Raw genomic sequence first — 17455 nt, forward strand, 5'->3', positions numbered from 1 at the left:
GCACTAAAGAGCATTATAGGAGATCCCTCCTCCCATCAGCTATAACCATCACTGCTCCCAGTAAATATGTTCCAGCTCCTCCAGGGAATCCCGAGGCGTTCCCAGGCCAGCAGAGGAACATTGTCCCTCCAGTGTGTCCTGGTTTTCCTCTCAGTCTCCTCCCAGTGTCCAGACGTGAGGAGGAGGCCTCACCAGGGAGGTGTCCATCCTCAACAGATGTCTGACCAACCTGAACAGGCTGCTCTCTGCATGGAGGAGCAGCAGCTCTACTCGGACTGAGGTTCTAATCCTAAAACGTAAATCCAAGCTGCAGTTAAGATTGTTTTATTTGCATCAATATCTTCAATATTATCAGTGAATAACAGACATCCGTGTCCCAAAGCAGCATAAAAACGGATCTGCAGGTTTAAACAGTGATCAGACGAAAATCATTCAAAGTTAAAGCGGTCAGCAAAAAGTAGACTTCCCCATCACTAAAGTCACCAGGTGAGCAACAGGTGATCCTACAATCACTACCAGCACCATGTGATCCAGAGCTACGCCTCTCCATTAACATGGTGTTGCCATGGAGATTAAAGGATTCCTCAAACATGCATGAAAAAAATCAAGGCAACACTTAAGGTATGTTTTTATAAGGAATAACATCCTAACTTTTGATTGAAAGTTCATAAAAGCGGCCTTTTAAACTCCTTCACCTGGTGCCTCTTTCTGCACCAAGTGATGAGGAGGAACAGCTGCAGACCCTCGGTTCTGGAGGGGGATTTGGGTCCATTTAGTGTTTACAAATAATCCACAACAGATCAGCTGGTTTGGATGAATCAGTTTTATTTTGTTTAGATATTCACTTCAACGTCTCCTTCAGTCAAACATCAATAATACTGAAATGGTGAATCTGTTATGTTTGTTCTGATTAACATGAATCTGTTCAATAACAGTTTCATGAATTATGAGTCTGGTGGGAAGATTAGAGCAGAACAAAACTACAAAACAAAAAAACTATGTAAACAAGCTTAGCTGCATTATTAGTTATTTACACTCATTTTCCATGTAACCAAATAAAAAACACCAGTTGATGCAGAACAATAAACATTTTAAACATAATAGAAAACAAATGAGGTCTGAAAACTGCTTTACTTTTAATGAACATAAATATAATGGAGAAAAAGCAAGAAGAAACAAAACTTTATTAAATGTTGAACTGATTTTTCTGTAGTTTTACATTATTAGTCATCCTATAATTGCATCTGTGAAAAACTGCAGCATGAGCAGAAAACATGCAAGTTGCACCTGAATACAAGTCAGAGCCAACAAAACTATAAAAAACTGAATTATAGTTTATAAAATGTGTCAATGGGTCCATGAAGATAGCAATGTCATGACGGTTAAAGCTGCAGTCTGCAAGTTTCATTAAAAAATAAAAATGACATATTTACTGAAGCTACTTTTCACAGCAGAAACTGACTGACCTCCATCCTCTGATATATCTGGTATAATTAGTTACCTTCTCCTCCATCAGCAGGACGGACCAACCTGCCATCGTTTGATTGTCACTTCAAATTTTTACTTAATTGAGATGAAGTTTGATTCAGGAAATGATTTGGATAGATGTCAATAAAACACTAGAATATATAAGATTAGTATAAATTTGATCTTTTTAATAAATACAAAGAGAAGCTCATTCCATGCAATAATAAAACTTCAGTTAGCTTCTGATTGAGCTTCTTTTATTAAGTAGTTATAATAATTGTGTAGCTTTTAAAGATTCAAAGTGGACGACATTGGACTGGTGGGAACACAGCCTACAAATAAAATGTCACCTTTGAGTTTCAGTCCAGAAGTCATTGTACAAAACTATTTTATAATAATCAAGTCATGATTTATGACTGCAGGTTTATCTGTCAGCAAGAGAAAATCAACTCATATTTGCCAGATGAAACATCCATCCACACAGCAATAATCTGATGTAAGTCATGTCCACAGATTAAAGGCATTTATAGTAAATCTACAGATCAGCTGGAGGATCTGAGCTTTTCTTCCTGAAACAAGCAGATTGTTTTTTATAGATCAGAAATAAAACAACAACAACAACAGCCAATAAGATCAATAAGATCAATAGGATCAGACCAACTATCAGTCCGATGGATCCATCGCTGGTTCCTCCATTTTTCTTCTCTGCAGAAAAAAAAACACAAATCAAGTCAATGAGCCGATTGGATCAGATTTAACATCCAGAACCAGGAAGCTGCTGGTTCTGATCCAGAAACAAATTCTCACCTGGACTAAGAACCTCCAGTCTGATGGTTCTGATGAGTTTAGTATCAAGGCCTCCTTCATTCTGGACTTGGCACTGATATAGTCCCGTATCGTTAGTCGTCAGGTTCTTCAGAACCAAAGACACGTTTCCTTCCTTCATCTGTGGGTCCACCAGATCCACCCGGTTCTGATAAGACGGGTTCTGGTTCCCTACATCAAACCGACCGTCTCTGAACAGAAGAACGTACTCTGAGCCCAGATCGGTTCTGCTCCACTGAACGACGATAACAGATGAACTGGCAGCAGAACTACAGGGCAGAGTGATGGACTGTCCAGGTTCACCTCTGACCTCTACATGACCTGCAGGAGAGAAATCAGCAGAGGTCAGAGGTCAATGACATTTTCCCATAAACACACTGTGGGAGAATAAAATCTGTTTTTATTCTGTCCTAAGTTGAGTTCATGAGTTTTATATGTGATAGAATTAAAATAATAACCTATATAAAAACTGATCAGTGTGTTTATGGAGGCCCTGCTGAAGGATGCAGGCAGCCGGCGCCAGCTTGTTCTAATCAGACGGCTGCTCAGCAGAAGGACGTCCTGTTCTAAATGTTTATAATAAGATAGTTTATAGAGTAATGCTGCTGATTAGCTTTATATAGTCATATTGTTCATAGTAAATGTCTTTTCCTGTGTATTTCAATGTTCTAGGTGTATAAACCTGACAATATCTTTCTGACCTGCTTCAGTCTTAAATTTGACCTTTGACCTTCGATCAGTGGACCTGCTGCTGACTGAAGCTCAGAGGAGATCAGACTTGTCCAGAATTATGGAACAGCTGATTATTAATCTGAAAATTCATCTCTTGCTGTTTTTAAGTTTCACTAAAACACATTTTGCTCTCAGTGGTTTTTGACACAATCTGAGTCAATTCATTGTTTCTGCTTTTATTTGAGTCCATTCATTCTTCATAGTGTGTTTTATTTCTGCTTTGTTGCTAATTATTATATTTTGTAATTACTTCTGTCATGGTTTGACTGGTTTTGGTTCTGTACAGATCTCTGGTTACCTAAATGTTTTAAGCCTCTAAATGAACTGAGTTGACTGAAGATGGAGGCTGTGATGTTCAGCCTGTGGAAAGATTTCATCTCCTTCCTGATTCCCTGTAGAAAGTTATAGAAATGAATTTTCCTCTGACTGGTCAGATCAGAGAAAAACTCAGTGGAGTCAGAAATGTTTCTGCTTCATTACCTCAGAATCTGTCTGTCACTGAGGGAATCGTTTGGACAAACTGCCTTTACCTGGAAAACACCAGCTTTGCTTCATCTGCAGATTAATGAGTCCAGGACAGAATCAGAGATTATTTTACAAAAGTTGATCCAAAGATTTAAATGTCTGAATTATCAGCATAAAACTGAATATGACACATTTAGACAAAGATTGATGATGTATTTTATAAATAGATGGGGATCTAACACAGTCCTGTGGCGCCCCCTTGTGGACAAAAACTGATAACACAAACCATCAGCTATAGAGCACTGAGTATGGCAAGCTGTTCTAGCATAAAATCAGTTTCAGCTGAATGAAACAGTTAATTGGATTAGTCACAATTAATCAGTTACTGAAATAATTTTCAACTAATTTACTTATTAATTATTAATTAGAGAATAAAAAACCATCCATTTGCAGAAAGAACAACATATTAAGAGCATTAATTATTAGTTTTTTAGGCTTATTTTCATGAATAAATCACCATCAGTGAGTTTATCAATATGATTCACATAAGCAGATTATTTTATGGAGTCACTGGCTGCATAAGTCCTACAGTCACCATGTTATCTACAGTCAGAGATTATAATCTGCATATGAGATTATAATCTGCATCTCATTTCTGAGCTTCTCCTTTATTCTATTCTCTGTGGTTCATCTGTTAAAATCTTCTGAATCCAGCAGATGATGTTGATATGAGTATTAATGCTGCAGAGCCTTTTGATCAATATGTGATTTTGCATGCAGTTAAAAGCTCAAATCAATAAATAATAACCTGATAGCTGCTGGGCTGCTGCAAACTGACTGAATTCATCATGTTAGTAAAGCATCTGCTGCAGCTCTGCTGTGTTTCTATGCAGCTACAGGCTGCAGATCAGAGCAACGATCACTTTGGCCTCTCAGGGACTGGGATTGTATCTGAAACTGTCCAAAAGTTTAGAATGAAAATCATTAATTAAAAGACTCTTAAATTATTGAGCAGAAACTGCTGTTCAAATCTACCTGATCTAATGACTCTGGCTGTGAAACCACCAGCTCCAGGTCTGATGGGATTCATCTTTGCCAGGGCGACTGTGACCTTTGCCCTCAGACAGGCAGAGGTCACAGTCACCTTGGCTGTAAGTTTCCTCTTCCTGACGGTTCCTCAGATAGTTTCTGGCTCTAAAGCAGCTGTTGGGACACGTTGAATGAATTCCTGTGTGAACAAACGTCCTCAGTAAATGAAAGGCAAACAGCAAACGGCTGTTTAAGGTTATTCATTATCTCCATGAGACACTGAGCTGGTTAATCTAGAACCAGAATGTCTAACTGGTGGCTCTGGTCAGAGCTGAGCAGGAGGAATATGTTACAAAGGTCAGACTGAGAGGTCAAAGGTCTTCCAGCACCAAACACAGACCAGAGGTCAGGAATCATTCTGTCAGGAATATATGGATCACTGGAATAGGATTGTCTGTGATAAACATGTAAACTATCAAACTACTGGTCCTCAATCATTTTCTATCATCAATCAATAAGTAATATTTAATCAAACGGTTCAGTCTGTGTGATTCTAAAGAGAGAAGAGCAAACGAGTCAGTTCAGACTAAACTCAGTAAAAACTTAGAAACTTTTTTAACTTTTTGATAACTTTTCATCCCCAACTGTTCAAAAAAGTTACATAGATTAAAATGGTGTCCTTACCTAAATTTTTATATCTTTTTCAGGGTCTGCCTATTTTTTTAACAAAGGCTTTTTTAAAATATTTAGACTCAATAATCCTGCCTTTTGTTTGGGGCTTTAAAGCCCATAGAATATCAAAAACTCACTTACATAAACCAACAGAGATGGGAGGATTGGGATTACCCTGTTTTCAGCATTATTACTGGGCAGCGAATGCAAGAGCCCTGGTATACTGGCAGGAAGGTGATGCTCAAGAATTGTCTGCAAATTCCCCCCCATGGGTGGCCATTATCATTAAGAAGGCGCATCAGCGCCTCTTCTTCCTGAGGACCCTGAGGAAGAACCACCTGTCCTCAGAGATCCTCACGAACTTCTACCGCTGCACCATTGAGAGCGTCCTCACCAACTGTATTACAGCTTGGTACGGGAACTGCTCTGTCTCCGACCGGCAGGCGGAGACAGAGCAAACCAAAAGTTTGGACACACCTTCTAATTCAATGGGTTTTCTTTATTTTCATGACTATTTATAAGGCAATAAATCCCACTTATTAACCTGACAGGGCAGGTTGACCTATGAAGTGAAAACCATTTCAGGTGACTACCTCTTGAAGCTCATCAAGAAAATGCAGAGTGTGTGCAAAGCAGTAATCACAGCAAAAGGTTGCTACTTTGAAGAAACTAGAATATAAGGGCTATTTTCAGTTGTTTTACACTTTTTTGTTTAGTGCATATTTCCACATGTTATTCATAGTTTTGATGCCTTCAGTGTGAATCTACAATGTCAATAGTCATGAAAATAAAGGAAACTCATTGGATTAAAAGGTGTGTCCAAACTTTTGGTCTGTACTGTATACGGATATACTGTACATAATTAGAGGAATGAAACTCAAAAGTCTTTTTCTCTCCTGAAGATTAAAAAATTAAACTTCACTAGAGGAAGAGAAACATTTTTGTCTGAGTTTATTTCTATATCTATAAATCATATGGCAGCAGCTTCTGACCAATCAGAGATCAGTTCCTACTGAGCTCTGTGGAAACAAGATGGTGGACTTTGGTTTCAAAACTCATAGTAAATAATGTGCGGAGTTGTGATATTAAAACTATTGCACTCACTGACCATGCATCTACAGAATTATGCATAAGATTAGGACTGGGGAATATAAGAGGTTCAAGATGGAGAATGAATGTCTCGATTTTACAGGACAAACTTTTTAAAGAACAGTTGGGGCAGGACCTGAGATACTTTTTTGAAATAAATATTGGCAGTACAGAGCATGTTCAATCTGCATGGGAGGCCTCTAAGGCATTTCTGAGAGGTAAACTTATAGCATACACTTCATGGAAGAAAAAAGAGAGTCTATGTAAAATTCGTAAATTGGAAAGAGAAATCAAACTTAAAGAAAGCAATTTGGCTAGGTGTTATGATGATTTACTTTATCGAGATATGTGTGGGCTTAAGTTTCAGTTAAATGAAATTTATAACAAAAAAGTGGAATATTCTCTATTCAGGTTAAAAACTTCATTTTATGAGGGAGGGGAGAAAACGGGCAAATTATTAGCAAGACAAGTTAAAAAAGAGGATTTTTTTGAACACAATCCCTGCCATTAAACAAGGAGATACTTTAGTAACCTTACCAAAAGACATAAACAATGGCTTCAAACAATATTATGAAACATTGTATACATCTTCAGTGTTTGACGAGACAAACCAAAGAGAAAGTGATGCTTTTCTCTCCAAACTCAAGCTACCAAGGCTATCTCAGGAGCATGTAGAGTGGTTGGAAGCACCAATTACTGAAGAGGAGATTAGGAAGGCAATCTCAGCGATGAAGGTGGGGAAATCCCCCGGGTATGATGGTATTCCATCAGAATACTACAAGGAGTATATAGATATTCTTGCTCCAGTGTTACAAAAGGTCTATCAAGAGATTTTTGAGAGAGGACAGCTGCCTCCTACTTTTAATGAAGCTCTGATATCCTTGATTCCAAAAAAGGGTAGAGATAGCACGGACCTGGCAAATTATAGGCCAATTAGCTTATTAAATGTAGACTGTAAAATATTAACCAAGGCGCTGGCTGTGCGCTTACAACAAGTCCTTCCTAGTATTATTCATCAGAATCAGACAGACTTTATGAAAACCCGCTTCACTAGAGGAAGAGAAACATTTTTGTCTGAGTTTATTTCTGTATCTATAAATCATATGGCAGCAGCTTCTGACCAATCAGAGATCAGTTCCTACTGAGCTCTGTGGAAACAAGATGGTGGACTTTAGTCACCCGTCTGTCAATCAGAACAGATTTTAGTACTTCAGATGATCTGGACTTTTAAAAGATCACATTTTAATCTGTGGCAACATTAATATAATCTTTAAGTCGTATTTAGAACAGCTTTGGGTTTTGTTCATTTTAAACAGGCATCTACAACAGCCACCTATTCTTTACAAACATCTGCGATGCACACAGATTTCAGCCAGTTGGTCTGGATACCAGTTGATCTGTAACAGCGGATCAGAACCAGTGTTTTATGAATGGATCGGTCAGGTTCGTGAGCCCGGCCCGGTGTGGATCTGATGAGGATCTACTGACTTAGAAACTGATCTGAACTTTCTGCTAGTTTAGCTGTTGAACCGTGCTGCGCTCCACATCGTCTCTAGCTTTAATTAAAGGTTCTATAACCTTTAATTATTATTAATAATATAATAATTAATAGAATTATAGATTTTTTGGTGAAAGTTACATTTATTTTGTTTAAATTTGGATCAACCCAATATTTTACCAGTAGCTCCGCCTCCCATTTACCAGGAAGTCAGAGCTCAGATAGCGGCTTAAAGTCACAACCAGTTTAACCTCTTTGTTTGTAAACATCAATAAATAACTGTATTTATTATACATACTGCATCATTATAGTTATAAGTTTTCGCTACACTGTGTTCGTCCAGCTGCTCTGCGAACTATGAAACTCATCGCTGATGATCCAGGAGTTTCCTGATCATCTTTTGATCTGGATTACCAGATCAGAGAATCGTTAGTTAGGATGAAGGCGGATTAAAAACTCACCTTCAGCAGAGACAGAGCTGATCCACAGAGTCCAGAGCAACGAGACCTTTAATGAAACCATTTCTATCATCTGGAAACGCTGTTAGCCGTAAAGCTACTTTGGAGAGAAACGCGGAAGTCAAGATGCTGCTGGGACTGACGCAACGTGACGTCATGATGACGGGACTAATGGCTCCTTGAAGGAAACACAACCATCAGGTTCATTCACTACAAAGAAACGATCAAAGAATCAATTTTTACTATTTGAATTATATTATTCCTAATGTTTTATATTAATGTAGAAAAACTTGTTTTTATGAGTAAAATTCATAAAAAAGTCAAATCATCTGTCTAACGTAAAATTAATATTTATTCAATTATATGAAATATAGTACAGAGCCCAAAGGAAACTTATACATTGTAACTAGATTTATAACATTTCTGTATTTTGGTACCAAATGAATCCAGAGGATAAAATTTCACATTTTGGTCCATTTCTGGGCAGCAAAGTCTCCATATTGTTTGAAAAGATAATAATGTCTCTAGTTAATAAACTATATTACTAAAAGTCTTGGCTCACCTGCCTGGACTCACATATGAGCTTCATGAAATCCATTCCTGACCCATAAGGTTCAATCTGATGTTGGTCCACCGCCTGCAGCTAGAACTCCTCTTCCTCATGTTGGAAGAGGAAGAGTTCAGGTCCAAACTGTTCCCACACAGTTGGGATCGTCCAGAATGTCTTTGTATTTTATTGTATATTATATATTGTATTATGTCATATCTTCAGTTAAATTCAAAATATATTTGATTTTCTTCCATACAGTCAATAAATAATGTGAACATGAATCATAAAGTGAAAATTTAAGTGAACGTGTTTGGAATGAAGATGCATGTGGACTGGACGCATGCGCCGACGCATCGGTGATGCCAGATCCATGACTAGTCCAGCCTGATGTAACGGATGGACTATATTATGGATTCAATGGTTCGTTCTGATGGTTCGGTTCAAAGAGCCATAACTCCCATCACTATGATTTACGACAGTTTGCGACAGTCCCAGCAGCATCTGCAGCTCCATGACCCACGTGACTTCCGCATTTCACTCCTTGTACCGTTACGGCTAACAGTGGATACAGGTTACAGAAATGGTTTGTTTAATGATCATGTTGTTCTGCTCGGCTCTTCGTATCAGTTCTGTCTCTGCTGAAGGTGAGTTTTTAATCCGCCTTCATTTTTACTAACAATTCTCACAAACTGTTAATCCAGAGTCAAAAGACGAACAGGAAACTGATGATACGATGATGACGTTGCTAGTTCACAGAGCAGTTGAACACACAGTGTAGCGAAACGTTATAGTCATATTAGCCTCATAATAACAACAATAAAACACGATAAGACCTCAAATTTAAGCTACAATTTCACACAACAATTTTATCTCTTTGAGATGTTAATTAGTGAACATAGTTTAACTTATTTGGGAAGATAGTGAGGGGATGTTATGTTTCTTTTTGAACCTTTTCTCTCCAATAAAGGTTTTTTTTTATAAGTTTTTAAAGTTTTTTAAGTGTTACCTGTTGATTGATTTGTGCCTCAGGGTGTTTCCCCTTTGGAGTTCATGTGCTCACAAACAGCAGCGTGAGATCAGATGGTTAGAGCCGTTGTCTTGGGAGCACAGCCATAGTGTTGCTGGGTTGCCAGTTTTCTGGTTGCCTTTGCCACTCTATTGGTTTTTAGTGCATACATTTACACCTCAGTTGGGTTTAAGTGCTTTGTGGATAAAAACTATCAGCACATCATTTATTTTTAGCCTGTTTAGGTAACAAACTCTTGTTAGAGTCTTAATCAGTTTTGCTCGTACAAGTGACAAAGTCTTCTGTAGAGAAATGTTGAAAGCACAAATATAGATCCTCTGGAAGTTGTGTTCAGCTCTCTCTCACTGCACTCTTCTTATTTCCATGTGGGAATTGATCCAGATTCACCTTATTGTTTTTAAATTACAGCCAATAGCGCCACAGTGTGGCATTATCTCAAATGACACCAGTCAAACCAATATGATCAACAACTACTGGGGTAAAGTTAGCCTTCCTGTTTACTCTGGAGACTCCAGTACAGACTGGACCTGATGACATCATCAACCCAGCTGTGAAAAAATGGCGACCAAAATATAACAAAATGTAAGTTTATGAAGTAATTATGAGTTTCTGTATCACAAACAGCATTTTTTTAGTTGATAGGAAAATGACAACATATTTAGGCCAACATGTTGAACACGCCGTGGGCCCAGAGCCGGGCTGTAACAGCAACCAATAAACAGATAAAATAATAACAAATCTGTCACCAGTTACTGTACATAAAGCCAGAAGGTTCTGAAAAGTGGATCAATATTTCATCAGAGTCACTAAGTTGACTGTTAACCACAGAAGTGACTTGATGGACATGAAGCACTTTATGCTGCCATGGAAGGACACAGTCCTCTTTGACCTTTAACCTCTCTGCTCTGTGTTTCCTTTTCTACAGACATCACAGATTATTCTGGACTCAACGTCACTCTGAATTGTACAACTACTGAGAACAAACCTGTCGCTGTGGAGTGGAGCAGAACTGATCTGGAGGACAAATTTGTTCTTCTGTACAAAGACGATCAGATTGATTCATCCATCCAGCATCCAGATTACAAGAACCGAGTGGATCTGGTAGACAGACGGATGAAGGATGGAGACGTGTCTCTGGTTCTGATGAACGCAACAACTAACGATAATGGAACATATGAATGTCGAGTTCAAAATCAAGGAAGCCTGGATCCTAAACTGATCAGAACCATCAACCTGCATGTTTCTCCTCATCCTCCTCCAGGTGAGTGAGTTGAACTCTGGATCAGAACCAGCATCTTCCTGGTTCTGGATCCCAGAGAAACATCTGGGATCAGATCATTTGTTTAACTGATTCTAGTTCTGTCTTTGTCTGCAGGAGACAAGAACTCAGGAAACCAGGACGGATCCGTGGGACTGATAGTTGGTCTGATTGTGTCTCTGCTGGTGTTTTAGTTCTAATCTATAGAAAACAATTTGCTTGCTTAATGCAGAAAACCTCAGATCCTCCAGTTAATCTATAGATGAATGAATGCCTTAATCCTGTAAAGATAATTTGCATCAGATTATTGCTGCTGCTGGTGATTTTCTGATCGATCAGCATGAACTGATTTCCTCCTGCAGGCTGTTTCCTCTCTGCTCTGGTGTTTCAATAATCACAACTGATCAACCTTCTGATCTCATCAACATTATAAAACTATTTTACCTGAACCATCAACCACGGACTGAAATGCTTTATAAGTCACTGTGCTGTCCTCGCCCTGACATTTCCAGTTTTCAGCAGCCAGACAACGACGCTCCAATAACCAAACTTGTTTCTTTTCTCCTTGTTTAGTGAAGAGTGACCTCTGACCCCTGCCATCACTTTGGCCATCATACACTGAAACATACAAAACTGAGTATTAGCCAACGAACATAGCAAATTAGCTATTCTAGCTGCTAGCTAAAAATAAAAACTTTTTCCTAAATGACTCCAGCGTACAATTATTTACACCAGTTACATAAAACAAAGAGACAATTATTGCTGTTACAATTAACCAACACTTACGAACAAATCTTGTCTGAAACACAACGTATTAGGATAATAATCAGATTAAATCATGAACTGTTCGTGTTGCTTTCCACCATCTTGGATCTATTTTCTTTTCTAGCGTCACCAAAACATAACAGAATATCCACCAGGGGGCGCTCTAGTGCGGTTTCAACCTTGCTGGTCCAGTTTAACTTACAAAAGGCAGCACAGTCAGATTTTCTCATTTCTAACCTGATCCAGACCTGAACTGATCCTGGATCCTGGATAGAATCAGATTATATCTGTAAAAATCTTTCTTCAGATTAGTCCAGATTGATTTTTAATGGAGATTTAAATTATTTTTGCTTTGCTGTTTATCGTTTACATATTTCACATCAGTGGATTGTTCTTCATTGTTCTTCACATTTAATCAGTGAGTCTGATGAACATAAAATGTTTCCTGGTAATTTTAGTAATAATCTGAGTAAAATCCTCCTTAAAGAGCCTTGAAAGGCTGTAAAGACATGAAGCATCATCAGGATCCATGTCGGCACCAAGAGTGAAGAGAAAAATGTTTGAAACGTGGAAAGAAAACATGAAGAACAACCTGATCATCATATGAAGAATTTTATTTCATTGAGATTTTTTCTGCTTTCTGTTCATATTTATTCTGACCTCACTGTGTTTTCATTTGATTTACATGTTTGTGTCTTTTTATTGAAATGTTTTATGTTCTCCAGTGTTATGGTGGATTAAAGTCGGATAAATTTCACTGATTCAACTTGAATGAATTGAAATAATTTGGGATTTAGTTTGAACTTCAACATGAATAACTCCTGACTGCATTTGGACTGTAAAACAGTTGATATGTGACACCAAACAGAAAGTTTGTCTGAGCATCCTGACCGTCAGCCAGTGTTTCCTCCTCCTGCTGACAAAGACGACCAGCAGGAAAATGTTCAGTGATCCAGGCTGTTAGGAAGGAAACACGGAGAAACCAGGTGGAGGCTGTTATGCTGCACCAGGTTCCACAAACCAGACAATCAGGGACATTTTATTTCTGCTTCTGTTTTCTGAGAAGGTTTAGATCCGGACCAGGATCGTCTGCATGGAGTTTGTTCTCCCTGTGGATCGGTTCTGGTTCTGGTTCTTCAGCTTCAACTGGGAACGTTAAGCTGTAATCTGAGCTCTGACTTCCTGCTGAATGAAAACGTTGGCTTGTTCCAGAAATAAATGTGTTTGTAGCCATAGTCACTATTTAACCTTCAGTTAAAACACAGAAACCAAGTGAACAGCAGCAGAACTCGGAGCTTTCAGGTCCGTTTACTAGTCAGCAGAACCACATCAGTCAGAGGAAGTTTAAGAGTCACATTTCCAGATTTACCAGAAACTCAGATACTAAAAACTAAACGTGATTTTGTTCAAAGATTTCAATCTATGTGATTAATGAATAGAAAATACTGTGTTAAAGTTTCAGCCCTAATCCAGGTTAATTTAAACTGATAAGAAACCAAAACAATAAATATATTAACATTAATAAGAGAAATAAATCAGCACCAAACATAAAGACTGGACATCATGTCCATGACCAACAGCCACAAACAGCGACTTCATCCAACATTAAGATCATAAACAGTAACTGACCTGCAGATTCATTATTTATTAAAGCTTCAACAACTTAATAAAACTTTAAATGTGTTCAGCCAAATGTAATAAAAGTTCCTGCAGAGCCGAAGATCAGTGACAGTGAGGCCTGGTGATGATTTATGAATAAAAACTGATCAAGTTCAACCAACCAGGAACATGAAGACGGATGAACAGAGAATCCAGACAGGAAGAAATAAAAAGCAGGAGTTTAAATAACTACTGAGACTGAACAGAACCAGAACCACACTGTAAAACCAAACCAGTTATCTTTACTAAAGCAGCTCATGGTGGGAGATTCCTCTGGTTTTTACTCATTAAAAAACTAATAAATCAAAATCTCTTTAGAAAATAATGTGTTCAAATCATCACTGGTAAATAATCCTGGTTTAGAAGGTTTATGAGTTTATCATGTTTATTAGGAATCAGGATTATTAAATGTATATTATAACTATAATCAGTTTGTTTTTTAAATATTACACAATAATTGCTTTTTTCTTTTTATAAAGACGACAATTCAATTTATTTCTCAGAAATTTATTGTAAAAATAATGCAAAGTAATATTTTCAGTATATAAAGTAGAGTAAACATTTCACCAGATAACTAAACTTTAAACATCAGAAATATTTTATTTCAAAGATCCAAACATTTAAATCCAAACTGAACAATCTGATTCTTTCTCCTTCTGCTCTGATTATTGATTATCTGTTGATGTTTCTGATTTGATCTTACAGTCTCTGTATTTTCTCCTGATTGCTGCATCTGATCAGGTTTTGTGTCGTTGATAACACAAAAACATGAAACTATGGCAACACACCAAGCAAACACATCAATGCTGCAAAATGCAACAACAGAAAAATGTTCCAACCAGAGAAACAATCAGAGGAAACAGAAGCAGAAACCAAGAAAACAGAAAGAAAGAAGCTGAAGCAGAAAGTTCAATAAAAACTACAAACATTTTTCAGACGCAGAGTTTCTAATAATCTGAATCACTTTTAGAGATGAACCACAAACTGATTAATAACAGGAGATTTTTAATAACTCCTGCTATTAAAATAACAGTTATTAAGACTTTGAACCAATTCATCTTCAGTTTAGTTTGATTTATGAAGAAAGTCCAAGTTTATGAATATAGAAATCTGAAAGATTTTAGTTTGTATTAAATTTAGAATGACTAAAAGTGAAACTAGTAGAAGTGCACATGTTTCATAAATCTGCTTGTAAATCATCTCCTGGTTGATCAACATATTGATCATGATCAGATTTATTCATTCTGCTAGAAAATGACAAACATTTTGAGTCACAACTAAAGTTTTTCTAACTAAAGTTCAGCCTGACGGAGGAATTACTGCAGGAAGCTGAAGGTCCGACATCCTGTAGATGTTTGGTTCTGACTGAGCAGTTTGGACATTATTGATCATTTATTTAGTAAATTATTGATCCTTCATTAGTGCGATCGGCTCCAGATAATATTTCAAAGCAGCAGTAAAGAGGAAACTGACCTGCAGCGTTTCATGGCGGCCCACTGATCCTCCACGTTGCCAGGTTTGACTCTGTCCTCCAGTACACCCTGTACTCTGCGACCCAGCAGCTCTGACTCCGCCCACTCTGGAAAACACAGGTGGAGCTGCTGCCAGGTGAGCAGCTCAGGTACAGGCAGAGACACGAAAACGTCAAACATCCAGGAATGTTTCAGTTCACAGCAGGAAAAAGATCCTGAAATAACAGAAACAAAAGAATCATCACCAGAGATCTGATCAAGTAAAGTCAGAGAGAAAAACTCACTTATTGGTTACATATTGACTCAGTTATTGGTTACATATTGACTCAGTTATTGGTTACATATTGACTCTGATCACCTGGGAATGATTTACTAAACTCACTGAAGAATGTGAAGGTCACAAACTGGAGCTGAGAGGAGAAAACTGAAACACCTCTGAAGGTTCAGGGTCAAAGGTCAGAACAGAATAAAATACTGAATGATCTGAGTTCATAATATTTATGCTCCACATCTTTTTACTGTCAGCAATAAAAATCAGACATTTGGTTATTAACGTCTTTCTGCTTCAGTGATTTTAACTCATAAGTTCATAAACATCAGAAAAACATTTATTAGTTTAATATTTAAATAAAACCAGCAACTTGACTGATTCCTCAGACGACCTTTGACCTCTGCTGTGGAAACTTTAACTCTCCTGTTTCTGATTGGCTCCAACACTCAGAATAAACATTTTATCATTAAAGCTTCATTTGTTGTGAAATTATTTATTCTCACTGGATTTCAAAGATAATCTGGAATAAAACCAACAGTTCATGTTCAAACTGAAAATCTGACCCATGGTCAAAATATTATTTTACATTTTATTTAGTTATTGTTTTACACCCTATTTATTCATTTCATTTAAATTAATACTCTGTTCTTCAACGTCTCATTTGTAAGAGGAAGATTTTAGAGGAAAGAGTTTCTTCTTTAGTCTGTAATATTTCTAAAGTTCACTAAACATCCTGATGAAAATCTTCATTTGTTCAGTAAATTATTATTATTTTAGGATTAAATAAAGTAACTTGACATATTGAAGTGATTTTGTTGGAGTTTATTTAATATTCATAGAGCTGCACCAGGATGATATGAACCATGTTGAGACAGGAAGTCTTTTATTGTGAAATCCTTCAGCATCATAAACTAATCATTGTTCTGATTATTAATAATCTATAGTCAAACAGCAGCAGCTCAGGGTTTAAAATATCCAGTAAAATCTGTCCTTTGTATTTATTTTATAATCTTATTTATTATAAATCCATCAGTTTTTCATCATATTTTCATAAACTCTTCATGTTTACAGGATTTACTCACCTGTGGAGGTGAATTTGTTATTTTTGTTTTATTTTATTTATCTAACCGTTTATGAATAAATATAAATGTTGTGCATAAATTTTGCCTCTGACCCCGCCCACCTTTATATGAGCAGCTGTGACCTCTGACCTCCTGCTGCTGATGTAAAGAGGGAAACATGTCTGGGTGAGTATTCTGGAATGAAAATATTTTCATAAGACTAAAAACCGTTTATCAGGACTGAGACGTTTTATTAGGATTTATGCAGCTTTTCATCTTCCTTCTCTTTTATAAATTAAATAAAAATGTTTAAAGTTTAAGAGGTTAATAAAAATGCTGATTTATTACAATCAAATCTGGAATCAGTGGAAATGTAACCTTACTGAGCAGGTGTGACCTTTGACCCCAGCCTGCTGCTTTCAGTTCCGATGAATATTTCAGTGACGGTTCCTGAACGTGTCTCAGTGTCTCAGACCTGAAGCTGCAGACTGATTGAAATGTTAGAATATGAATGAAATCCACCTGAAACACCTGAACAAGTTCAAACTGATCCTCTCCCTCTGATTGGCTGCTTTTCTCCAGGTGTTTTTGCTTTAACGGTTTTACCAGAGAAAAGGTTCAGTTTGGGTTGATTTGTGTTTTTATTTATTTGTTTCTGATGCATTAAAATAATTCAAAGAGAAAGAGAAATGGAGGAGTCCATTTGTGATGCCTCCTCATCAAAATATGAAAAATGAAGTTTTTCTTTTTTCTTCATGTTCTGCTGAGATTCATAACATATTTAATACACATAGAAAATATTCATTTTGCTGCTTGTTCAGATCGTTTATAGATAAAATACTTTACAGGATTTTTCCTAATTCATTAAAAAGGCACAATAATTAAAACTACCTTCAAAAATATTAACATTTATTTTTAATAAATACTTGTTGTATATATTATTATATGTTTTGCTGTTCCTGCTGTTTCAGAGAATCCTGCCAGATATTTTACCATGTGATCAGATTCATGGTTCACTTTGTTCATTCAGACTAAAACAAACTCATTTATTCATTTATAACATGTGTATTATGGAAAAACTCATATTTTTTCTATAACTCATCTGTTGTGAGTTATAGAATTAAATCTAAAACTCGACCTTTATTAGCATTTAATGA

At 37.0% G+C, this 17455-nt stretch overlaps 1 protein-coding gene across 2 annotated transcripts; it reads right to left on the minus strand.

The window, feature by feature from the left end:
• Positions 1-805: 805 nt before the first annotated feature.
• LOC111610955 (sodium channel subunit beta-4-like) lies at positions 806-15794 on the minus strand. Of its 2 annotated transcripts, XM_023346194.1 has the most exons (3): positions 8239-8410; positions 2275-2613; positions 806-2172 (listed from the first exon to the last, which is right to left on the minus strand). In XM_023346194.1, the coding sequence occupies exons 1-3, from the start codon at positions 8306-8308 to the stop codon at positions 2003-2005; spliced, it is 579 nt and encodes a 192-aa protein (XP_023201962.1). In that variant the 5' UTR covers positions 8309-8410; the 3' UTR covers positions 806-2002. The 2 variants fall into 2 exon arrangements, 1 of the variants encoding a protein (XP_023201962.1); XR_002753833.1 differs by lacking the exons at positions 806-2172; positions 8239-8410 and adding an exon at positions 14968-15794 and having other exon boundaries at positions 2526-2613.
• Positions 15795-17455: the final 1661 nt, after the last annotated feature.

This window comes from Xiphophorus maculatus, chromosome 14, assembly GCF_002775205.1.
Source record: "Xiphophorus maculatus strain JP 163 A chromosome 14, X_maculatus-5.0-male, whole genome shotgun sequence".
Taxonomy (NCBI): Eukaryota; Metazoa; Chordata; class Actinopteri; order Cyprinodontiformes; family Poeciliidae; genus Xiphophorus; species Xiphophorus maculatus.

Bases quoted from the DNA above. Each gene is read 5' to 3' on its own strand.
- LOC111610955 (XM_023346194.1), bottom strand. From the start codon at position 8,308: ATGATAGAAATGGTTTCATTAAAGGTCTCGTTGCTCTGGACTCTGTGG. The intron at 2,614-8,238 runs GTGAGTTTTTAA...TCTCTCCTGCAG, and splicing joins CAGCTCTGTCTCTGCTGAAG to GTCATGTAGAGGTCAGAGGT. The intron at 2,173-2,274 runs GTGAGAATTTGT...TTTTTTCTGCAG, and splicing joins ACTGGAGGTTCTTAGTCCAG to AGAAGAAAAATGGAGGAACC.